The 26,887-nt window shown below is 36.1% G+C and overlaps 1 protein-coding gene across 2 annotated transcripts; it reads right to left on the minus strand.

Annotated features, from left to right (window-relative positions):
• Positions 1 to 7,370: 7,370 nt before the first annotated feature.
• On the minus strand, positions 7,371 to 13,649 carry LOC119691453 (sulfotransferase 1C4). 2 transcript variants are annotated; one of them, XM_038108935.2, is made up of 7 exons: positions 13,500 to 13,649; positions 11,501 to 11,641; positions 10,661 to 10,760; positions 9,720 to 10,042; positions 8,434 to 8,528; positions 7,983 to 8,148; positions 7,371 to 7,596 (listed from the first exon to the last, which is right to left on the minus strand). In XM_038108935.2, exons 1-7 carry the CDS (start codon positions 13,576 to 13,578, stop codon positions 7,430 to 7,432), a joined length of 1,071 nt encoding a protein of 356 aa, XP_037964863.2. In that variant the 5' UTR covers positions 13,579 to 13,649; the 3' UTR covers positions 7,371 to 7,429. The 2 variants fall into 2 exon arrangements, with proteins under 2 accessions (XP_037964863.2, XP_048482907.1); XM_048626950.1 differs by lacking the exon at positions 13,500 to 13,649 and adding an exon at positions 13,366 to 13,493.
• Between the last annotated feature and the right edge of the window lie 13,238 nt (positions 13,650 to 26,887).

Below are 26,887 nucleotides of genomic sequence, written 5' to 3' on the forward strand. Positions count from 1 at the left end.
CATTTTTTAATTATAGATACCATGCTGTTCACGTGAACTATGTAACATACGGGACCAGACACAGAGCCCTGAGCAACGCCATATTTAACCATTTTTCTTGAGCTGTATTCGTCTGAAATTTTTACCGTTAGAGTACGGTTCTTTAGGTAATTAGCAAACCAACCCTGAAGTGACCCGCGTATCCCGCTTTCATCCAGAGCAGTTAATAGTGTGCTATGATCAAGTGTATCGAAAGCCTTTTTAAAATCAATGAAAAGTACAGCTACTTGTTTTTTACTATTTAATGAAGTGTTTATTTCATTTGCAAATTTTGATAATAATTTTGTTGTGTTTTTACCTTTTTGAAATCCGTACTGATATTCCGTGATTATATTATTTATATTTAAATAAGATGATACTTGGTTTACGATGGCTTTCTCTACTATTTTGTTTAAGGTAGGCAAAACTGCTATAGGCCTGTAATCACCAGGATTGGTGTGATTACCACCCTTGAACAAAGGTCTTATTATAGAAACTTTAAGTTCATCCGGATACAGCTGCTTGTGTATACACAAATTAATAAAGTGGGCGATAATTGGACTGACTTCTTTTTTGATTAGTTTAATATCACACAATCGTATTTTGTCTATTCCTGGTGATTTGTTGACATTTAAATTATTTAGTATTTTAATTACTGAAGCTGTTGTAACTTTTTGGAATCTCATAGATTTGTTTTGATAAATTGTATAGCTGTTCCGGTCTAAAAACTGTTTATCACATTTGTGTTTTATTGAATCTATCTCATTACTAAAAGTATTTGAAAACTTTTCACAAATTGTTTTAATTTCATCGTTTTTACCCATATGTCTAACTATTATTTCATCCACCGACTTTTTTTCTTTGCCCAACCACTTGTTAATGTAATCCCAGATTTTTTTAATATTAGTTCCAGCTTCCAAGATCAATGTTTTTTTGTGATTGTTTTTAGCTCTGTTTATTTCTTTATTTGCTTTATTTCGCCATTTATTATACTCCCTGCGATAAACTTGGTTAGCTGGATTGTTTTTCCATTTTTTGAAGAGGTTATCTTTATGTGAAATCATATTTTGAATATCTTTTGTTATCCAGGGACAGGTTCTACGCAGAGAAAAATCATTGGTAGTTATTTCTTTAGTATTATCATTGTAAATGTCGTTAAATGTTTTATTTATTCTATTGTAAAGCACCAAAGGACATGATTCATTTAGGTAATCTTTCCAATTTACTTTCTTTAGTTCTTGTAGTATTTTATGATTATTAAGTACTTTAATTAATTGACGTGGTTGTTGATATTTTTCTCTTTCAATAGTGACACAAATAAAGTAATGATCCGCTAATTTCGTTTCTATAACCGCAGAAATAGTATTAGTTGACACTTTTACAAATATATGGTCCAAACAAGATTTACATAGGTGGTCTTTTCTAAATTCCTCTCTTGTTATACCATGGATTTTCTTATCGTAGCCATAATTACTAAACATATTTTCGTACTGTATAACATTTGTATTTTCTCTTTCTAAAAGGTTAATATTCATGTCTCCAACAATTATAACCTCATCTTTAGGAAGAAACGATTTTAACATAGAATTAATTTCAGTTATAAATAATGTAGTAGTATCTTTCTTGTAAATTTTTGGAGGTCGATACAAAACAATTAAATGTATTTTGTGATTACCGTGATAAAAAGTACTTAATACACCCTCAGCTGATTTTAAGTTTACATTCTTATTACAAAATACAAACTGCTTTTTGTACAATATGAGTATACCTCCACCGGATCTTCCTTGTCGACATTTATGGTAAGCGTCGTAGCCATCTAATTGAAATGCAGATATTTCATTTTCTGTCACATTAATTTCTGTAAGTGCAATTATGTCTATATCTTTACTACATGTACTTAACGCTACTTCTAATTGTGCAAAATTTTTCTTCAGTGATCGTAGGTTAATATGAATAACAGTAAAGAAATATTGGCTTTTAATTGATTCTACATACTTTTCTAACGTTAGGTATCTTTCTGTTTCATTGGTTTGAATGATGTCGTCAATATCAGCCATTTTTCATCATTATAATATAATATTAATACACCTTACTTTTTAATTTTGTTCTTTGATGAGTGTACATTGTTCTCCTGTTCTAGTAGAAGAGATCAGCTTTTCAATGTCCATGGTACTGTAAAGAGTTTAAAGAGTTTACATGTTTTTATGCTATTTCACCTGTATTGAGTGGTCTGACAGTTTTGACTTGTAAAGCGCGTTTGTGTGTTTAGGTACGCTTAATTTTTATATGAAATAAAAACTCCCTATTTTAAGGGAAAAAAACTAAATTTCCCTAAAAACATGGGAAATTTTACATAAATATGCAATTTTATCGTTTTGTGATGGTCTGAGGGGATTCAAATGTATGGCTTGTTTGTGTAGTTAAATGCATAGATTTTTAATTTATAATAAAAACTCCCCACTTATAGGAAAAAAAACAAATTTTCCCTAAAAACATGGGAAAATTTACATAAATATGCAATTTTATCCCTTTAAGATGGTCGGAAGGGTTCCAAATGTACAGCGCGTTTGTGTAGTTAAATGCATACAATTTTAATTTAAAATAAAAATTCCCCACTTATGGGGAAAAAAATCAAAATTTCCCTAAAACGTATAAAAAATTACCAACATTAGCAATTTCACCCCGTTGAAGTGGTCAGACAGATTTATGGTATATGGCGCATTTGTGTAGATAAATACAAACAATAATTATTTAAAATAAAAACTCCCCACTTGTAGGGAAAAAAACAAAATTTCCCTAAAAACGTAGAAAAAATTACCAACATTAGCAATTTCACCCCTTTGAAGTGGTCAGACAGATTTGTGCTATATGGCGGATTTGTGTAGATAAATACAAAGAATTATTTTTTAAAATAAAAACTTCCCACTTGTAGGGAAAAAATCAAAATTTCCCTAAAAACGTAGAAAAAATTACCAACATTAGCAATTTCACCCCTTTGAAGTGGTCAGACAGATTTATGGTATACGGCGCATTTGTGAAGTTAATACAAAGAATTATTTTTTTAAATAAAAACTCCCCACTTTTAGAGGAAAACATATTTTCCCTAAAAATATACAAAATGTAAATCAACTTTACCACAGATTAAGTGCCGAGCGCAGCGAGGCCATAGTCCTCCTACAAGCTATACCAAAATAAAACCAGCCGAGCGCAGCGAGGCATCCGATCGACAAGTAACCCTGCCATAAAGAAAAGAAATCCGAGCGAAGCGAGGCATTACGTATCATAATTATTTATTATCAATAAAGAAAAACTTCGGGAAAAGTCCCGTTTAAGAAGTGGAAAGCCGAGCGGAGCGAGGCAAAAATACTGAAATCAACATCCGGAAACCCGATGAGCCGAACGAAGGGAGGCTAAAGCGCAATAAACAGCAAGTGCCTATGTAACTGCAAAGCCGAACGAAGCGAGGAAAGACATCCGAAATTATCATTCCGAGACCTAGAGAGGAGCCGAGCGAAGCGAGGCTAAACTACTTTAATCACCAACTGCCTGTTTGACTGGAGAGCCGAGCGCAGCGAGGCAAAACAATCCAAACCATCATACCACAACCACTGAAGAGCCGAGCGCAGCGAGGCAATACAACTTAAGTATAACCTTACCGTAAAAGAGGAGCCGAGCGAAGCGAGGCAAAACAAGGCGAACCACCATACTTCAAACCCTGGAGAGCCGAGCGAAGCGAGGCAACACTACTCAAACCCTCGTCAACACAACTATATAACCTGAGAGCCGATTGTGGCTAAGAAATATCTTGAATGAATAAAAAAAATACAAAGTGTATGTTTGGGCGTTTATAGTTCCAATTATGGATTAAATTGAAGTAAAACATAGTTCTGTAAAAATAGTCTTAAACAGCAAACCCACGTAAGAAATTAATGAATAAAAATAAGCCTGTGTATTTCTTTTCTATGAAAAAGTTTCTCTTCAGGACAGAGTAAACTAATAATCGAGATGCTAGAAAAACGCGCGAATGGGGGTGACTCAGATTTATGAGGTATTAAAAAACCCAATATTTGTACACAAAACGATGCCGATGTCGGCTCGATACTAGGGAAAGTTTACGAAACCAATTTTTTTTCATATAGATTAGTTTCTCTACCGTATTTGTGTGAGACAATCCGTAACAGGAACCAATTTTTTTGGGTACGAGTACGGGATGGAGAGTTGGGATATGGTCCGAATATTTGGATGCGTCTTTGACTTGAACACCAGAAAGATCCGCTACGTCATTGTAAAGTATACCTACCTGAATTTTACTACTGGTATTTTTAAGGCGAAATGAATACCACTAAAGTAATTATAATAGCAACATTTCATAATAAGAAAATCATAAGCATAAAGCCATTTGTAAATCGAGCATTTTTATTTAAACGAAAGTAAACATAATTGTTAATTGTAATTGCCTACATAAGTTGCTATAATATGCATGTACTTATTATAACTTAAGTAGGTACTTGTTTAGTGTAACATAAATGGGAGTATTACCAGCCGATAAACAGCTCAGTTGTTTGGCTGATATTGTAAATATTAGTTTTTAAGGATTATTTTGCTTAAATAAATAAATACAAATACAAAATAAGTATTCTTTACTCAAATTTGAATACAAAGGAAAACGCCAGAAATTTTTGGTATATTATAAGTAAAGCCAGCTGACCGATTATTATACATAAAAAACTGTTTTGAAAACAAAAACAAAAGCATCAATACCGTCATGATATCGAAATTCATAATGAAAATAGTTTTTAAGGCCTTACAAAACGCAAGAAAGATTTGCTACAGTATGTTCAAGTCAATACCCTGCTGAAACCAATATTCGTACTGAAAACGTATAACTACCTAAAACAAAATCATCAGTAGGTACCCCTTTAATATAGAAATTCATAGTGAAAACAGTTTTGAAGGCATGACAAAACGCAAGAAAGATTTGCTACGGTATGTTCAAGTCAATACCCTGCTGAAACTGAAATTCATACTGAAAAGAAAGAAAGAAAGAAAGAAAATATATTTATTTAGTACTACACAAATACACCACATACACAGAAAAACAATTTACCTATACGCTAATAACACAAACACAGATAGTACACAAAAAAATAAAACTGAAAACAGTTTCCCACGTCAAACAAAATCGTTAGTACCCCTTTAATTAAAAAAAAATCATAGTGAACACAGTTTTAAGGCGTAACAAAACGCAAGAAATATTTGCTACGGTATATTCAAGCCAATACCCTGCTGAAAAGGAAATTCATACTGAAAACAGACACCCACCTAAACCGAAAGCATCAAAGCACCGCGCGGCTGCTTGCAGCCCGCGCCACAACGCGACCTCTAGTTATATATATTATAGCTGTTCCCGCGCGCTTCGCTTCGCAGGGTCTAGACCGTATGTATACCAAATTTCATTCAAATCCGTTCAGTAGTTTTGGCGTGAAAGAGTAACAGACAGACAGACAGACAGACAGACACAGTTACTTTCGCATTTATGATATTAGTTAGGATTAGGATGATACCCCTATTTTTTGACAATCTTTAAATAACCCAGAGTTAGTTATCCACATAACCTTTTATAATAATAATTGTTATTATAATAACAAGGCAGTGTCGGAGGCTCGTGGCAGGGCCTGCGCTCGACACAAACTTTGGCGATTAATCGTCTGCTAAAACTGAAGCAAAATCGATTAGCTTTTGCCAAGAGTTTTCAGCTGAGAGCGCTTCGCTTGTAGCCTTAGATTAACAATAAGCCGCGTACAGACTGGCCCAACGAACGGCCAACGAACGCCCAACGATGCATATTAATCATACATCATATTATTTATTTTATTATCATCATCAATTATTTAATTTTTTCCTTTAGAATTCTTTAGTACACTTGACCCCTCTTTAAACAAAATATCCTTCCACCCTAAGGTTGTCCTGAAAAAATCGCTTTAAGCGATAAGACCGCCATTTTTGTACATATTTGTTAGTATTTAAGTTTTGTAAGTTTCTTTTATGTGTGTGTGTACAAATAAAGAATATTCTATCTATCTATCTATGTATCATAATACAGGGCAGATTGCAGCAACGAAGGCCAACAAAAACGTTCGTTGGCGTTCGTTTGGTCGGTCTGTACGCAGCTGTATATATACGCATATATACGAACAAGATGATGTGTCACATACAAAAACAAAACAAAAAACTATCCCCATTTAGTTTACTGACAAAACGTTTTAAGTTCAACCTAATGACAACCATTGTACCAATAAATAAAGTCACAAATCTTCTAACCGAACTAATTCAAAACAAGAGTTCAGTGGTAGAAGTGACGTTTCTTTTGAACTGACACTCCATCTCGTTTCTAAATTGCTAATCTAAGCTTGTAGCGGTATTATGTTTAGTCAGCGCTTTGTTGCTGTTTATAGATACAGTTTCTGTAGTTTCGGACGACTTTAAGACTTTACTTGCTTGCAAGTTTTGTGTGGAAGACTGTTCGAAATTCACGAAAGTTGTTGCTGTATTGGGGTTTGATAGAACCTACAGAAACTACTATTGGGGTGAGAAATTATGGGGTTGTTAGTTTATATGACGGATTTCAGTAACTCTCAATAGAATGAAAGTTTTTCAGACTGACCAGTTGTGTATTTTGTATACTAGGACAAGGAATGGTAAGTAAATTAACAGATATGTACTTCGTTTTTTTTATTACAAACAAATTTATCACAGCTATGCGCAATAAACGTTATAAATAACAACCACAAAAACTTAATACAAATCCTGAACTTATTAGGAAAACATAAATAATAAATTAAATTAAACATAAAAAGTTTCTCTCAGTACATAAAAGTTTTACCAGAATCTATGAATTGTGTGTATGTCCAAAAATCATTTCAGAAAATAAATAACATTCTTTAATTTTGTTGGTCCGGCCATCGTCAACATAATAATAATTACCTAATAATTTGTATTGTTTCCCTTAATTATTTAATCTACAGATTCTGGAAACTTTATAGCCTTCAAAAGTACCTACCTATAGATAAAATCTGGGGCCAAGGAACCTGGATAGCATCTGAGCTCAAGGACATGTTTATTTGCCCCCAACTTGTACTAAACGTAACTACTTATGTAAACTTATGTACAGGGGGGTTACCTTCTCAATCGACGACGAACAACGGCTCTATTTCTAATTCTCGTTCGTTCGTTCATCGATTTCAGCTGCGTACAGACCGGCCAAACAAACGCCAACGAACGGGTATCGTTGACCTTCGTTGCTGCAATGTACCCCGTATTATGTATGATAAATATTTTTTAGATTGCACAGCTTTATAGATTGACCCGTTAGCCTGGTCCTTAAGTGTTAAAACAGCAATTGTAACAACTGTTATAAGTGCGTCACTTCCTTCTCGCTCTCCCAACAGTCAGTGTCCGTGACACTACACGGTATGGTCGGATATCTCACGTCAACCTTGGCCAGGCGCGTGCGCAGGTACTCTTGGGCTTGCACCACCATCTTCTCGTCAAAGTGCTCCACCCAACCACCGATCTCACCTGGAAGTTAATCCCTGGTTATAGTTAACTGTTGATTAGGATGAATATGAAAGTGCTGCCGTCGGAGTCAAGTGTAGAGTCAGGGTATTATTTACACTGATTTTATCTACATGGGATAGTCAGAATGTTTTAATACAAGTCATAAGTAGATGTTGATCCTTGTTTAATAGCATAGCAATAGTATTAGCAGATAAGTAGATGAATTAATGCAATCCAAAATTCTGCCGCCATATTGTGCCACCCTTTTTTTTTTTAAATAAGTGATTATCACTCCACAGACTTTATGTCCGTGCCTTTTGAAGAGTACCACCCTTACGGCGCAATGAAAACTCGTCATAACGCATCCTATTTTTTAACACCTGACGCACGTATGAACCCGCCCTCACCTTTCCTAATGAACTGTGCTTTCTGATCATTGTGCAGGTTGTTGTTCACAGTCTTGTTCTTCTTGAGGTTGTCGAAGGCGAGGTGGTCCACCAGCAGCGACAGCTTCAGGTCGGAGTACTCGCGCCCGAGGAACTTGCACATTGAGCGCACTTCCAGGGATAGGTCCTGAGAAAAAGGGGAAGAAAACCAAGTGAAACTTTGGCAGCACTATCGAGTGTGCCTTTCAGGTTCTGACCAATTACATTATTGGGGAGAAAAATGGCGACTGAACCAACCAGGAAACGGGCCTACTCGACAGTGGTGACTTCTGGAATTAGCTTTCGGTTTCCTCTACATTGAAGGACAGGTTTTGAGTAAAGAGCAAAACATACTCAAATTTTTTTTTATATTTTTTTCTGCTTTTGATTTTTGATTTTGATTTGTATTATAATTTTATTATGTATGACTTACTTTTTTTAGATCTTCGTAGAATATAAAATGGAGATTCTTGTGGTTCCTCTTCTGCCACGCCTCGTTCGCGTGAGCCACCACCGGGGTGAACGGCACTGGAAGCAACAACCATAGTTAAATATCATTACTCTGAAATACTGAAATACTCATTTATTCATAAATCATAATAATTTATAAGTCAAAGAGAAAATATATGGTACTTATATGAGAACGTATTACAAAAAATGTCACAGTAAAAAAAGCATAATTCACATTATATTTCAATGTCAATGTAATAAATTCATACTATCAATGTCGTCATTCAGTAAAAAGTAGTATCTTCTTCTTCTATCGTGTAAAATGCACTAAGCTAACTTCCTCCAGTGTTTTGCTACTCTTATTGCGAGATCATTGGCCTTCATCAGGTCTCCTTGACTGCATTTTGGGGCATTAGGACACTCTATAAGGTGTGACGTTGTCTGGAGGCTTCCGCAACTGCATAGAGTGCTGGCATTGGCTGGGAGCATATCCCATCGCCTTAAATTGTCCTTCGTCCGGGCAACGCCAGCCCGGAGGCGGTTTAGAGTTTTCCATACAGACCACTCTTCACCCCCTCCAGCAGGCAGCTCCTCGGCTGGCTGGACAAACTGACGCAAGTGGGAAGTATCGGCTCTCCAGCGGCTCAACCTGAACTCCTGCGCTGTCTCGTTAGTCAGCGGTTCGGTTGTGACGAAGCTTCTGCGTGATTTAAGGCGCTGCTGCACTGGAACATGACCATACAGAGGATGGCGCAAGTCGTTCAGTTGTTTCCAGCGCTCTTTGGCCGCAGCGGCCTGTCTGCGAACCGCTGGCGGTGCTATTCCAGCGAGCAGGTATAGCTTATCAGTCGGAGTTGGTTTTAAGCAGCCTGTAACCAGCCGACAGGTCTCATTAAGCGCGATGTCCACCTTCCCAGCGTGAGCCGAGTTGTTCCATACTATAAGTAGTATACTAAAAGTAGTATAACATGTAGGTAGTATGTAGTATAAGACATAATCTAGTGTTTCGTGTATAACTTCGGGGTCCAGGGGGGTCACTCTTATAAATCAACGAATGTACGAACGAGAATTTGTCACTCAATCGTGGTTAGCGCTGCAGATTTGCTTTTCCAAAGTTTCGGAGCACTGCGCTAACTACGGCTCTATCTCTTTGGGTTAAACTTATCTACTGCGTGAAAATTCTTGTTCGTGTCGATTTAGAGAGTGACCCCCTGGTCAGTAGTCTGAAAGTCCAATCCCATAAACCACAGGTAACATTTTGGTACTCACGTAGGTCTTTCCTGAAGGCTTCCCAAAACTCCATAAAGCTAGCGCGCACGATTCCCTTCCCAATATGTTTCTGCAAATAATAATACGAAACAGCGACATCTCTCGGATCTCTGGCCACATACACCACTTTGGCCACGTCTAGAAGGTTCGGCGGGAGGAGCGACAGTGGTAAATGGGTCTTGATGAAGCGTGGCGAGGGTGCGTTGTCGATGGACTCCCAGCTGGGCTGTCTGATGGCCGCGTCTAGCCCTTGGAAGTTGGCGAGGTTCATGAAGTTGGCTCGGATGAGGTAGTGCGCGAGGTCAGGGATCTGGGCCGTCACTCTGTAATGTGAGAAAGTTTGATATTATGTACTGTATAAGATAATTCACAAATGTTGAATGTCATCCGCCGTCTGCTGGATACAAAGGGAGTATCGCGATTCCAAAACGAAGTAACATTTATGAAGTAATTGATTAATACATTTTGTCAAAACAAGTTTGCGATAGGGCCAGACTTCTTCCAGGAAGCGTTTTACTCTATTTCCTTAGCCTATCTACATCAATCATCTAGTTATAAGCCCAAATAGAAATTCATGCATCTTAGATTATTCTGCTCGAAAAGCTTACTGGTTTCTTCTTTAACTTTAACTTTCGATCTTCGATGTACCTTTTACGAATTCATTGTCGTTTTGGTAACGCTGAGTTGGCATGAATAAGGCACCTGCTCTACGGCGGTCAGCTAATTAATTTAATCAGCATGAGTGAGGTTGGTTTTCACGCATAATGCTCTATTCAAACCTATGCTAACATAGTAATATAGCTAAGTACATACTATTTATCAGAAAGTCTATAACGTGAAGTACACTCAGGTGCAATGAAAAAGTTCCACCTGCCATTAACGTTTTCATTGCTCGTGAGTGTATAATGGAGAAACTTCATTATAAATAATGACTTACTTACATTAATTGTGGAAACCGCTCATACAAAGGTACTTCTTTAGCAGTTTTGAAATCGAGATCATTTTGCAGAAGCCACACCATTTCTTGGGTCCAAGTTGTGCCTGCAGAGGTAAAGGTTAATCTATTAAGTTTAAAAGGGGAAAGGATACGCCAGATAGCATTAAGATAATACCTTATCCTGAAAGTTTCAGCGTTTAGCGGGTTCACAGGCATTAAGTTTGGAAAGTGCTTCTGCTAGACTCACCTACACTTTTGGAAGACCATTCTCAAAGTTAGCCTTGGCGGAATATCTTGAGTTTTTACTGCAAGTTTGAATACACTTAATTTCGAGTGTGTGTGTGTAATTGTGTATGATGGCAAAGTTTGGATTGAGCAAAATATTAAATACTAATAAAAGTTACACTAGGAAACTGGAAATAGTATCGTAAAATAACAATAGCAAAAAGTGGGCGCAGCAGAGCATTGCAATTCTGTAACAGATGCTTCACAAAAATTACAACAGCTAGTAATTCAAAAGGTGATGATGCTAAACGTATTTAAAATTGTATTTAAATCAAATTTTAAATACATTTTGTACTAACTGACAGACGTTTGCACGACGTTTGACAGGCTACTAAATACGTTTAGTGTTTGGTGAAATTCCACCTAAAACCATGTGAACCACACAGATGTAGTTAGTTATACAAATACAAATATACAAATACAAATAAGTTTATTTACCAAAAAACACAGTTACATTATTTGGATAATTAAATAAAGCAGCATAATGAGGGTACTTTGAATTATTAACTCCATAGTTACCTAAATACTCGTGAAAATATTCTTTCTAAGAAATCCTCACCTGACCTCGGGAAGGTGATGACCCAGGTGTCGTCGGGGCGCACCTGCATGTTGTAGATATACTCCGCGCAGCGCCGGAACTTGGCCGGCAGAACGTAGCGCTGGGGACCCACCTTCACGAACGTACCGCACTTTAAGTACCCTGGGGGTGGTGTTACAAGGAGATGAGGTTTGTTTTTTATTGACGGTTTTTATCATGTAAGTAGAAATGGAGAGGAAGTTATGTAAACTAACTGAAGAGGAAGGGTCGTGTTAAACCATGAGATGAAATCTGGTTAAGTAAGGTTTCTGGTAAGGTTAAGGGGGATCGCCCTCCAGATATGGGGCTCATGCTGAAGGCAAATCTCTTTATCTGGGAATAGGTAGTTAGGTATGCCAATTTTATAAATTTCAAGTTATGAGTGTAATGATAGGTCTGTCTGGATAATATTATACCTTTGTAAGTTTAAATTATTGTACTAGGTATATATACTTATGTATGACTCTTTTCCAATGCCACTGAAGGTAAGAGTCCACCTTTCGGCATCTTACGCAAGGGACGCATCGCATTCAGTATTTTTTGCATAGAAATTCACACAATTGCGTCCACTTCATCGGCATTGCCGACGCTGTTTCTCCATACATTTGTGATTCATACGATAGCGATGACGATTGCCTTTAAACTACGAAATAACCTGAGAAATACGGATCTGCTGAATCATCGCATTAATGCTATTGTTATTGATAATAATTATCTCGTTTTACAAAATATTGATGAGTAACGATCCCAAAATATATTGATAACATTATAAAATTCTTATGCAATCTATGTAGTATAATGATATCTTGATAAAACTACTTGAGTATCAGAGCAAAGTACTTACCTACGTGAATAAGTGTTCCAGTTCGGCTGTACTAAGGATTTATTTCTGAACTATCTAGATAGGCAAGTTGTAAATGTACGGTGGCCTGCGCCTAAAAGTATACAGGCGGAGTTTTTAAAATAGCGATCTCAAGCTCGCATGCTGCTCAAGCACATCCACATAAACACCACTGCTACACACATCACACACAACACGTCCCCGGATTTATAACAGATGTAGCTGGTCCCTTCATCATCAGGGATCGCTATTTTAAAAACTCCGCCTGTATACTTTTAGGCGCAGGCCACCGTACATAACAATTTTATTTATTTATTTATTTATATATGATTCGCCAACAAAGATTTCATTAAATTCATGCTTAATAAAAATACAGTAGTTAAATGATAAATGCATCTTCAATAACAGGCGAATACAGCATGCATTATAAGTAATAATTAAATTAGATTGTAAAAATTAAAGACAAAATTGTTAAAAAAATTTTTAGTAACTTTTCCATATTGCTTTTAATTTTGGGATGTCAAGATTTAAATTGTCAGGAATTTTGACTCAAACTGTCTGTTTTGATACGACGAACGTCAATTATTAGGCCTCAGTTGTAGCTTGTAACAGATAAGCTACCTTGGCCAACGTTCAAAACCACCGATATTCAACAACAAAAGACGCATAACTTTTGAATGGCTGTGCCGATTTTGATAAAATATGGCTAAGACTGCGACTCGGGATAACATTACCAATGGTCCTAAAATAACAAAACAGGAATCGTTTCAGCCGTTTTAAGCTTCGCTACCACAGACACATACGCACATACAGATACACAGACACGTTAAACTTACAACATCCCTTTTTCTGTCGGGTGTTAATAAATAGAGTGAGTAATCTTGCTTGTTTGCACACCAATATACTTATGTATGCATTGATTTTTGGGTTACTTCTAGTTTACTTGGTTAACATTTGTTCTTAATTCTTTCTAAATCGGGGAAAACAGAAATATCAGCATAATTACATATAGGCAACTATCCAGCTGTTTTAACACGACCACCAACACCGCACCGGCGCATTTGATGGTCAACATCCCATGTAAACTGATCACCGAAGCACTGCAACTTGAACTCTTTAGCTGACACATAAAAAACTAACCGTAAATGCACTTGACAATAAGCTTTTCCTCTTCAGGAGATACGAACGTGATATCGTGTGGATATTTTTTGGGCGCCATTTTGTATATTCGCGCGTATCGCCTCGCCTGAGTACCCCATACAACTGCGGGGTATCGGCAAATGCTCGATTTCAATAATTTAGTTTATTATCTAATCGTAGCCATCATTGCATCGGCATTCGGCTCCTTTGGGCAGTGTTTTGTCGGTGCGCGGGTTTATTTTTCTGGTTTGGTGTTAGATTTGTCACCGGCCATCGGTTGTAGTTCAATTCAACTTAAAAAAATAAGGCTGTTACGATTTTCACGTGTGTATTATAATCTACCTATTTGTGACATGTGGATTGAGGATACGAAGCTTGATTCTTGAGTAGTACTTATCTAGAATGAGCTTAGCACACACACACACACACACACACATCTAGAATAACAGAACATTGGTGTGTACTGTGTAGTGAACATAATGATCAATCTGATATTGACCAGTGTGATGGATAATGGTCCAAGCTTAGAGAGTAGGTATAACGCTTTATTCGGCACCTATGCGTAAATAAAATTTAATATTCTATGTGAGCCATGGATAGGAATTTAACTAAAGTGGTTAAGGCTTTATATTTCTGGATATATATATTTTGTTGTCTAAGGAAAAAAATGGGTGAAGAAATGCAGTTGTCATAATTATACTGATTAGGTGGTAATCAGATAAATATGGGAATTCTAATAGCCACTAATGAATTAATGTATCAACATGATACTTAGGAAGTGTAAGTGCTAAACACTTTACGTATCCACGTAAGAGGTATCTACCTACCTGAAATATTTCCCGTACTTAAACTGTTTGTGTTTACTACAGTGAGTCAGATGGCCAATTTAAATGAATAGGTATCTATGAATCACAGTTTAGTATGTTAATGAACGCAGTTTACGCTTGAATTCAATTACACTCACGAGAAATGAAAAAGTTCCAGTGAGAAAATCATACGGAAACGCTAACTTAATGAAACCGTCTGCAATATTTAAGTTTAACAACATTTGGTAATATCAGAATATTACCATCCAAAAACGTAAATATTGTGTTAAAATTTTATTGAAATGTATTAAAAAATCGAGGCTTTTAATTTTAGAGTCGCCTTTTTGTATGTTGAACTTTTTAATTGCTAGCGAGTGTATAGACACATGTAGAGACGTAGGCATATTTAGCAAGGTAAGTAAACAAGAGTATTTGGTTTAAAAATCGATTATTTACTACAAATAGATAAAACTAGTAAAATAAAGATGTTTTGAAATGCATTACTTTTTCAAATGTAGAGTTATAGGCTGATTCTAGATGATGTTATATTGGCGGGTCATGCGTAAAGGTACTTGTAACTAGTGCTAACGAATGTATATGATTCATTAGGAAACATACTGTAGATAGGTATTTAGTGCCTCCATATTTCTGTTCCAAAGCGAGCGTTATTGGACTCTATAATTTGCAGAAGTTTTATAGTACTAAAGTGCAACAAGTGCATGTGCACTAATTCAAAACAAAATAAGCAATCGAAACGGCTAAGGCGCTAAAGGGATTATTAGGTATAAAGTATTTATTATAGGCTAGCTTTAGATAAGTATTAAAATATACATAGCTATTTATTAATCCCAGATCGATTAATTTCATCTAGTGTATCTGTCGCAGCCGGATCGTATAATCCGCCGTATTACGTTATGGCTAGCCGCTTTACAAGACAGGGCCTCTTTGTAATGGTTATGTAATACGGCGAGAGATTAGCCGCCGCATCAAAAGATTTTAGTTTCGTTTTTTAACACTCGTGACGCTGCTTGACATAACAACAATAATAGCGTTGGATACAGATATTTGATGATGATTAAAACAAAGAAATCGTGTTAAATATGTTAGTAAACAGTGACTTCAAGAAGAATTTTCCCGTGAAATTAAATAATATCTATTCCGATTAGGGTTTCGTTTTTCCCGACCTTTTTCTGTTCCCGGGAAACGGGAATTTTTTTCAAGATTTCCCGGGAATTCCCGGGAAACGGGAATTTATTTTAAATGATTGGTTTTGCTATTTTCGGGTATTAAAAGTCTATTTAAACACTTACAATTTAATCAAATATACTTTTATCACTCGTATAGGTAGAAAAAAGCAACAGTCAGATAAATTAACAACCAAAATTATAATTATTTGTTTTACATGCCAAATTATTTGTTTTTCTTAATTGTAAATTAAACAATAACCAGTTTGAAAATAATATTATTATGACATATAATTAAAATAGAAAATTAATTACACTTGAGGTAATGTTTTAGAAAAATTTATTCATTCAACGATTTATCGCTCAACCTACTTCTTATTTTGGTTTTTTCTATGCGTTAGTAATTTTATAAAAAATAAAAGCGGACACAAAACGGGGACATAAAATAAAAATATGACAGGCGTCACACTAGCGTTAGCTTTTACATACTCTTTAGTCTTTGGTCACAAATGTAAAAGCCGATCAATTGTTTGGTTTTCGGTAGGTGGTAGGACCAACAGATAAATAAATATGAAAATATTGAATCAGGAAGAGGTGAAACAAGGTGATGTTGATGAGTCATTTATCTTTGCAATGCAGCTGCGCGAAAACAATAACACGTATGATTTTCCAATAATTTACAACAAAACCGAGTTTCTGATCGTAGATGACAAGCCTGCCGATATTTTTTTTTGGTTCAAGTTAAGAGAAACAGATAAATAAAGATGAAAATATAGCATAGAATCGATTAAAAACCAAACCCGGGAATTCCCGGGAATGCTATTTTTTTTCCCGGTTTCGGGAAAGACAAATTTCCCGGGAATTCCCGGGAAGACGGGAACGAAACCCTAATTCCGATCAATGCGGAACAGTGAAAAATGTACAAAAGTTATAACGCACATCAAACAGCTAAAGTGACCATGGATTCTGCTGGTCGGCGGATTTCCACACAGTAGGTATTACTGGGTCAAAAAATATAATTGTGGCCGGCAAAGATTATTTGATCTTGAAGAGACTGCGACTAGGCAAACGTAGTGTGGGACGCCCTCTGGCTAGATGAAATGACGACTTACGAAAGGTGGTTGGTTATGATTGGATGTGGAAAGCTATAGATCGCATCCATTGGTGTGCTTTGGGAGAGGCCTACGTCCAGAAGTGATGATAATGATGAAAAATAATGCGATGCGAGCACAAGTTTCGAACCTCCGTTAAAGTAGCGTATCGTCAACTGTCACTGTCAAAATGTAAGGCAAAGTTAGTTCCAAAAATGACATTTATTTTTCTCATATGTTAGGTGGAATTTCACCAAACGCTAAACGTATTTATAGATGGACTTTTTCGTGCGTGACCTTCCTTGCGGGGTGACAGACGCAGAGGGGACAAGGTACCCAAGACGACAGCGGGTAGCGGGAGAGGTAGCGGGGAAGGGCAACGCGTGCACTGCACGTCATTATTTCGGCAGTCTCGGCCGCGCAGTCGAGGCGGCCACATGTGTTGTAGAATCTGTCATAATTTGAGTACGACGCACATGAGACCACTGATCCTGTGACCATTAGTCTCAAGATGAGTGTTGAAGCCAGAGCCACCATAATCCTTGGAATATATTTACCTTTTTAATTTTTATTATCTATGATTCATCAATAAAATAACGTCAAAACAACAAATCGTATAATTTTGCAAATAGAAGTAACAAATAAATTATAGATTACATTATAAAACTATACTCTTCGGAGGCTTCCTGTAGAACCGTGTGCCGAATCAGCCCTGCTTCGCGGCTAAAGATTGGTGCGGCCATAATGAGGAAGGCAGACTTAATGACACGACAGACTAAATGAAAACGATGATGAAGATGATGATGACGAAGACGATGGACAAGTTCAAACAGAGAGTGAACATGAAAGTGAAAGTGACATGGAAATTAATTTATAAAATAAAATACTTTTACATAAATGAATGCAAATAGTCTGAGTATGCCTAACTGCCATAAATACATTTATTTGAATAAAATAAATAATGAAACTAGTTTTAAGAACCTATATACCTATCAACTTCATTTACTATTAAATTACGTCACAAATACACTCACGGGCAATAAAAAGTTCCACTCACAAACTGCCGACACCATGAACAAAATATTACTTAACGTTTTTAGTTGTTAATATCCTGATCCTCTGTTAAATGTACCTACTTGAATGATGCGGAAGGCGCCATTAAGCTAGATTTTTCCATTTGGGAGTAATGTGGTGCTTTTCTAACTGGAACTTTTTCATTGCCTGTGAGTGTAGTTACAAGTCATCGTGAGATTTATCCGGGCAAACTTTTCTCCGTGTGTAGTCGTGTTCTAAAATGTCGTGCTACCTCGCCCCCGCCACCTCTTTTACCCCGCAAGGAGGGTCGCGCACGAAAAAGTCGATCTATAGTAGTCTGTCATACGTCTGTCAGTTAGTAAACAATGTATGTAAAATGTATGTCACAGGGTCGCGCACGAAAAAGTCGATCTATAGTAGTCTGTCATACGTCTGTCAGTTAGTAAACAATGTATGTAAAATTTGATTTAAATACCCTATAAGTGACCCTTCGTGTAGATTCGAAAATAGTATCGAATCCGGTGCTCGCTGCACAAAGGTGCGATCACAGGATTCGATACTATTTTCGAAACTACACTAAGGGCACTTTTACCAAACGCTAAAGGTATATGAAGTAGTATTTAAATCAAATTTTAAATACATTGTGTACTAACTGACAGACGTATGACAGCCTACTAAATACGTTTAGCGTTTGGTGAATTTATATATTTGTGCAATAAAGGATTAAATAAATAAATAAATAAATTCCGCCTAACTATGGAAAAAACAAATGTCACTTTTGGAACTAACACATTTGCCTTACATTTTGACAGTGACATTTGACGATACGCAACGTAGACTGAGGTTTCGAATCTTATAATCGCTGCATAGCATCAACCACAATTATTGATACTATCGATAGACTATTGAACTATCGTAATTCCTACAAGTATTGATAGAGGACTATCACGGGGCAACACTAATTTCAGCACATTATTACCAGATATTAGGCCATTGAGTGATCGGTCAATAAGTAACATTCCACATAATTTTATGAGTACCTACATAATACTTAAAACAGAAACTTGGGTCTTTCCCCATAATGTTATAATTATAACTTAATTAAGTAAGAACAACTTATATGTCTATAATTACACCAACAGTGTTTTTCATAATGATCGTATCATTTCTTAGAAGCGATTATTTACTAGATCTGTAAACAAATACAATGTGTCTATTATATTTATAATCTAGGCCTGAGATCAAGCTATGACTCGACTAATAGTGCAATATCATAGTCAACATCGCTTTTAATTATATTGCATTCAATAATATCATTTTTTTTTATCCACATTTATATGCATATACTTACCGCATTTTTTCATATACTTGGCAAGAAAGGTAAACAATCTTACCCCCTTATTCATAGAAAAGTTACAAGACGTTTTAACTAATATACTGTTTTGTCCCTCTCTGTCAATGAACAAATTGTTCTTTGTCGGAGAGGGACAAAACAGTTTATTAGTTAAAACGTTCTGTAACTTTTCTATGAATAAGGGGGTTAGTGTATATTTTTATTTGAATTTATTTAAAAACAAGGTTGTAAATTAAAAAATAAGAAAAAAAAATTGGATTATTTCGAAATACTTAAGTACAAGCAAAAATGGTTACTTTCGCAATGAAACCATTAGTTTTAGCTGTAGTTAATTTGATTGATAATGTTTTGATTAAAAAGACACTCTATTGATCATTCTATATTTACACCCTAATATTACGTAATACTATAATTATGAAACTGTAAATATAGCAATATCAGTCCTATGGGTGAATTTCCCGCGGCCAAAAATTGCGTGGCATCAATGAAATCGGTACTAAAAAACCAAGTTATAATTTTCTAATATTTTTTTCCGGTTAAGTGAAATAGTTATCTATGTGTAGCACTAAATATTTTATTAATAGGATTAATGGATATTTAAAAAAAAAAAATTAAACCCCCAAATCTTTCATTGCCGTGTCTGTCCCCACGTTACCACGTTTTGTATTATTCTTCATTGATGAAAAAATATTGAGTATTGATAGTTAAACTTAGTTTCATTTGATACATTAATAGTTAAAGTATTGTCACGGAATACATTTATTGAAATATATAAAGAATATAACGAACGGTAAGTGAAAATTCATGTGTCCCAGAACTTCTGTTCATCGCCGTGTCCTAAACATGATCAAGGCTATTGTTTTACCTATGAACTTGGGTGCCCCCCACAGTGCGCTAATCGTTTCTTACAAGTGTCGCCTAACTGCTCGACGTGGAAGGAGATACATCGGTGCCCGCGTTTTTGCGCTATAGTGAAAATCAGTAAAAATTTTGGGGACTGGACATTTTTTCTTTCATTGCCGTGGATAGATATAACTTCTATAAAATTTAGTTTGTCTTCTAGAGTAAGCATTCAAAAGAAAGCTTTTTGAAAATATTTACCTTATAAAGTGTTTATTTCTTCGAATAGTTAATACTTTTTTAGTTATTTACATTTAATGCCTTGATTTTCATCGCCATGCTTTCATTTCCGTGGCTTCCGTGGCCAATATTTGCTATGGCAATGAAAAAAAAACCACGGCAATGAAAAAAATTTCATTGCCATGTCTTGTAAAATAATTTGTATTCATTGCCGTGGTTATGTTATTCATTTCCGTTGCCAGGTAATTCATTTCCGTGACTTATGTTTTCATCGCCGTGGTATGTATGATTAGGCACAGTAACATATCTTTTACCTGTAATACAGGTAATACCGATCACTGACATTAACTACAGAACTAGTCAAATTACCTCTTTTTGCAGTGCGTTAAAACGGATGCGTATCGTGATGTATAAAAACGAAATATATAATATTACATTAATAATAACAATCACAACATAATTATAATGAACGTTATGTATAAATAAGACCGGTGGTAGCTCAGTCGGGTAAGCGCCCGCTTCCCACTCCAATAATGCGGGTGCGAATTCCGGCGCTGACATGTACCAATGTGTTCCTTTGAATTTAAATACAATGTATACCATCGCTCTTACGGTGAAGGAAAACATCGTGAAGAACCCTGCATATCTACTTATAGATTTAGCACATCTAGATAATATGTGAACCCACCAACTCGCTGTGGACCAGCGTGGTGGGAAATGGTCCAAGCTTAGAAAGGCAGCAGCTTAGACCTTGGGGATATGCACATTGCACAAAGGGCCCATTCGAGAGAGCCAGGTGCAGGTACTTACACCTCCCACGGATAGTAGAATAGAATATAATACAACATACGTCTCTGCAGGAACTCATCTGGATGCTAAGTGGCCTTAATGCTGCTTGCAACGTGTAGGCTTCCGTATGAACTTGGGCAAGACAAAAGTCATGTAGAATGTTCACATAAAACCGGAGCCGGTGATCGTTCGTGAGACAACTATCGAAGTTGTGCAATAATATGACTACCTCAGGCAGACTATTCGGCTAGGCAGAAGCAACTTCGACAAGGAGGCTGAAAGGCGCATCCAACAGTCTTCAACCATTGCGCCCTGCCAGTTATGACATATGGTGAGAGACCTGGACACTGATGGTGGGACTGGTCCACCGATTTAAAGTCACTCAGCGTGCTATGGAGAGAGCTATGCTTGGGGTTTCTCTAATGGATGGTATCAGAAAAGAAGTTATACGTCAGATGACTAAGGTTACCAACATAGCTGTCAAAATATGCAAGTATAGGCAGGTAGCCGGTAGTGGCTGGATTCGGAAGACCGAGGACCGAGTGTTGTGGCGCTCCTTGGGAGAGGCCTATGTCCAGCATTGGATGATTATAGGCTGATGATGACAACATGTACATTTCATATTCTATTCTATTCTATTCTGGTAGGGGGTGAAGCTCCTGTACGTGGCTCTCTCGAGTGGAACCTTTGTACATATCCCCTTGATTTCAGCGCAGCCAGCCTAGCTCCCGAGTGAACTGGAGTAGCAAGCCTGGGTGTTCTAATAGCTGAGATAGGCGCTCTGTTGGTCCAAGAATAGATAATCTTGTTTCTGTAGTAGGTGGACAAGCTAACAGAATGTGTTCAACCGTCTCATCTACTTCCTTACATGTCCTACATAAGGGACTAGTTGAGTTACCTATGGTATATAAGTGTTTATTCACGCAACAGTGTCCTGTTATTAATCCTACCATTAATGATATATTACTACGGGACAGTTTGAGTAAGTAGCGTGTAAATTTATAGTTGTGTGATGGAATGAACGCTTTAGTTTGTCTACAGTCTACCCGGTTTCGCCACTCCTGATTGTGTTCGGATAGTGTTTTATCTGTAAGACATTGCCTTATTGCCTTTGGTGCCAGAGCAATAAATGGTTGTGGTCCTATAGGTACATTTCATATTATTATACCAATTAAAATATATTATGATTTAGCATAAAGTTCATAAAATATTCTATCATATCATATAATGTGTGTTAAATTACACAACACCATCAAACCCTCTAGCACCACAACCTAAAGATAGGTGCGATGACGAGAAAAGCGAGGAGGAGCGGTTAAGTGCACATGTTCAGCAAAAGCAAAGCGGGGCTACATGGGGAGACGCTCTATGTTTAGGTTTTGGTGCAAGGAGTTTTGACTGCGTTATTATTATTGGCGCTATGTAGGGAGACGCTTAGCTGACCAACATATGCACCTAACCGCACCTATGTTTATATTTTGGTGCTAGGTGTTTTGCCGGTGTTGTGTAATTCAGCACAGAGAACTCATGTCATATTATAGTATATTTTATGAATTTTACATAAAATGAACAGTATACATATTGGGTATTATACCTTATAAAAATATAGATGTTATAGGTAAGGTTTATTATATGTTGTGAACGTTATTAGTGTGAAATGAAACATTTTGTTTTATACGTCGCAATACGGACCCCACAATGCTACTTAGAGAATTCCATACTATATTCTTATTTTTTTATACAAACTGTCGTTCTTTCTTTCGTTCCAATATCTATCCAAATATTTCTGCCATACATGCCTGTCTAAGTTTGCGTTTCCCTCACAGTCTTTTTTAAAAATTGCAGTGGATTGATTCTTTCATTTCCATTGTAAACAGTTCTTTCATTGCCGTGGAAGTTTGTTTCATTGCCGTGGGCTTTTGTTTCATTGCCGTGGACGCTTGTTTCATTGCCGTGAACGCATGTTTCATCGCCGTGGCACGAAATTTTTAATCATCCGTATCTCGTTAAGTTTTTAACTTATCTGCTACCCATTTAGTAAGAACACTAACATTAACAAAAACTTTAATAAAAGCGTTTTTCTAATATAAAAAACCTTAAGATAAAAAAGTCCACGGAAATGAAGATTTTTTAGGACTTGTTGAAATCCACCCCTATATTAATTACAAACACCCACGTAAGTAAGTATATATACTATAAGAAGATCTATTTCCGTGGAAGCAAGATCAAAGCCTGTAACCAATAAAGGTGATATTGCTTTGAGGTGTCCTCAAGCTTAATGAGGAGTTTCTAAGGCGGAATGAGCGGGGCTACAGGCGACACTCGCCGTTATTATCACGATGTTTAATTGTACGACACTTTCCTTTGAAAACTGTTCATCGGCAACTCATTAACAAAAGAGATATTTTTTGTATGATCTTGTACATTTAATAAATACTAGGCATTATTCTTACTGAAATATTTCAGAAAAACATAAAGTGAATTTTCAAATTCGTAGAATAAAAGTTGTTCAAAAAAAGGCCCTGAATCACCCTTATTGAGCTTATTATGACACCCTGTATAGTATAGACAAGGACTTCTAGAGTAATTTGGACATTTTACGGAAACAGAAATGCATAGTATATCTCTGTGTCTCGATTAAAGTAAATAACTTCTCTCCTCTCAGCCTATCGCACTACCAACCACTTTCTCGACATCACCAAAGGTTAACTGGTAGAGAATGCTACTAGCATTAAGTTCGCCTTTGTACAATGTTTTTATGTGCAATAAAGAATTTATAATAATAATAATAGTAACTGTAAAAAAGTTTGCACGTTTGTAGACTAGTTTGTAGAGTTCTAGTTTAAACTCGGTCGGCCTATAGACAACTGATTTGTATGAAAGCTCTGGACTATAACCGGTTCTATTCTAAACCAGTACTGTCTTTAGACTCTGTTTTATAATAAGGGGGACTATGTTTACTAGCAATAATGATTACAAACTCTGTTTAAAACACAAATGAGAATGGCCAATTCTGACCCGCTTTGCAGCCACTAACCAAACCTATTTTTATTCAATGATAAAGGTGTTCTAAATGACGGAAAAATATAATATATTAAAAAATCTAAACCACGTTAAAAAAAAACTTAGTCGGAAGCAGGAAACATCTAGTCAGTACGAAGACTTGCTCTTTCAGCACCTATATCTTCGTTCCCCCATGCCTCATAATAATAAAATTTACACCAGGATATACTGTAGTCAAGGGCTACACATCAGCATATGTTTCATCAATGGCTGCTCTGGCGGGTCATGGCGCCATAGAGAAAACGTCATTTTCCTTTGGAACCTATACCCATGTGCAAAGTAAATTCCTCGCAGATAAGTAAATGATAACATTTTATCTGGAACATACGGTATTATCAACCTTATCAGCATCGGGATTGTAGCAAAGTCCGGCTGAATAGACGATACCTAATATAAGCTGTAGAGTAAGAACAAGCATAGAATGGGCATAGAGTCTAACCCTCAAATTCATAGAACGTATTGTAAATTTACAACAAGGTTAAAATTCACTTTGAAACACACGAGTTTCGACTTTTTACGTCAGTGAAAAGGTTGAAAATCGTATATGGCAACAAAAATTTTAAGCCTATTGTAAAGTGTCAAAAAGCTCTATGAATTTGGGGGTTAATAAATAAAACCCCCGACATTCAACACTAAAAGTCGTATAATTTTCAAACTGCTGATCATATTTCCACGAAATACGTATGAATAAGAACACTCAGGGTAACATTACCTTCGACTCTAAAAAACAAAACTAAAATCGGTTCAGCCGTTTGAGAGAAACGTGAGCATATTTATTATAAAATATTATATAGTTTATTAAAACATGATCATTAAAGTTTTTTGTGGTGGGTCACCATTTTAAGTCTCGCTATTCATATAAGTACCTAAACCTAATTGCTACGCGATTTTTTTATTGCAGCGTGCGCATCGACATAAATAAACTAATTTGCTTTATTTTTATAACAAACATCGCGCCATAAAATAATTACAGTGCCTCACTAACTTTAAGTGATAAAAAAACTCTATTCTTTTACATCATACACTCACGGGCAATGAAAGGGTTCCACTGAGAAAATCACCAAATTACTTCTAAACGGAAAAGGCTAGCTTAATGCCGTCTTCTGCAACATTGAAGTATATTAAACAGAGCATCAGGATATTACCAACTAAAATCGGTAATATTTTGTTCCAATTTTTTATTAAATCTTTGAAACAACAAACAATTGGGGTCGTTTGTTGACGGAATTTTGTGAGTGGAACTTTTTCATTGCCCGGCAGTGTATTGTTGTCTCTTCTAGTTATTTTAAGTCAACAGTGGGATTAAATTTATCAGTGCACTTCAACGTACCCGGCAAACTGAATAATATCTAAAACAATACCTAAGTTACTAAACCAAAAATAAAAAAGGAGAAAATATGTAATGTATTCTAGTATAAAATGTTCTGATGATCAAGTATTTTTTTTATACATACCACTTTGTACTTAGCGTAATACAGGTGGAATTTTATCAGTATCTTTCTCGTTGGTACACAGGAGAATAATATCCGTGATATATATCTCTTACTCTGTATACTCGTATGTAAATTAATATTGCTGTCTAAGCCAAATAAAGTTTTTCTTTCTTTCTTTCTATACTTTCTAGAAAACTCAGAGCACCCACCATGCCGTAGATCGCCAAGCACTTAGAATGTACAGTCAGCTGCAAAAGCTTGTTCATTGTAGATGAGTTGTGCAGCGAATTCTGCCGTCTGTTCGGTGTTCTGTATAACGACTTTTACAGCTGACTGTACCCATTTTATTTATTTATTTATTTATATATGATTCGCCAACAAAGATTACATTAAATTCATGCTTAATAAAAATACATTAGTTAAATGATAAATGCATCTTCAATAACAGGCGAATACAGCATGCATTATAAGTAATAATTAAATTAGATTTTAAAGTTAAAGCCTTAATAATTTACATTTAAATTATAAAAAAGTACAAATCAAATATAAATTAAGTATAAATTAGAGCCTTAATAATTTACATTTAAATTATAAAAAAGTATAATTGCATTGAAACACTATTAAAATAACATTAATTGGCAATAAATAATTTGAATTTACATTGAAATTGATAGATTGATTAAAAATAATTAATTGATAAAATAAAATAAATATTTGAACATTTAAAATAATATGTAGCTTCGAACATGTGACTATAACAACCGCATCAGTTACTTTTTGAAAACTGGAAGCCTCTGAGATATGCAGATATCCGTTTCTTTGGTGACTGTATTAAAAGATCTACACATCCTGTTTAGTGGAGAAAATTGCCCTAAATTTGTGTTGCTTTTTCTAATGTGGAAAAGCATGTATTTATTTTTTCTAGGCAAACGTACAGGGATTGCTATTTGTAATTTGCCCATGCCATATGACATGTATTCTATTCTATTCTATTCTCTGTTTGGGTGTCAGTACCTGCACCTTTGTGCATATCCCCAAGGTCTAAACTGCCTTCCTAAGATTGGACCATTTCCCACCACGCTGGTCCACTGCGGGTTGGTGGGTTCACATATCTAGATGTGCTAGATCTAGATATGTAGGTTTCCTCACGATGTTTTCCTTCACCGTAAGAGCGATGGTATACATTGTACTTAAATTCAGAAAAGAACTCATTGGTACATGTCAGCGCCGGGATTCGAACCCGCATCTCTGGCCTGAGAAGCGGGCGCTTACCCGACTGAGCTACCACCGCTCCTTACCCGACTGAGCTACCACCGCTCCTTACCCGACTGACGAAATCTAAAGAAAGACTTATGAAATTAGTAATGATTTCTCGGCACTTAGATTTTGATAAAGTTATCTAATCGTCATAATTACCTAGATCAGATATTATGGTGATGGTAGATACAAATCTCGTTTACATGGTTCACCATCACCATACGTGCTGATTTTAGGTACACTCACGTGCAATGAAAAACTTAGAGACATATTATGGAACTTCAATGGCTAGTGGA

This window comes from Plutella xylostella, chromosome 17, assembly GCF_932276165.1.
Source record: "Plutella xylostella chromosome 17, ilPluXylo3.1, whole genome shotgun sequence".
In the NCBI taxonomy this organism is placed as follows: domain Eukaryota; kingdom Metazoa; phylum Arthropoda; class Insecta; order Lepidoptera; family Plutellidae; genus Plutella; species Plutella xylostella.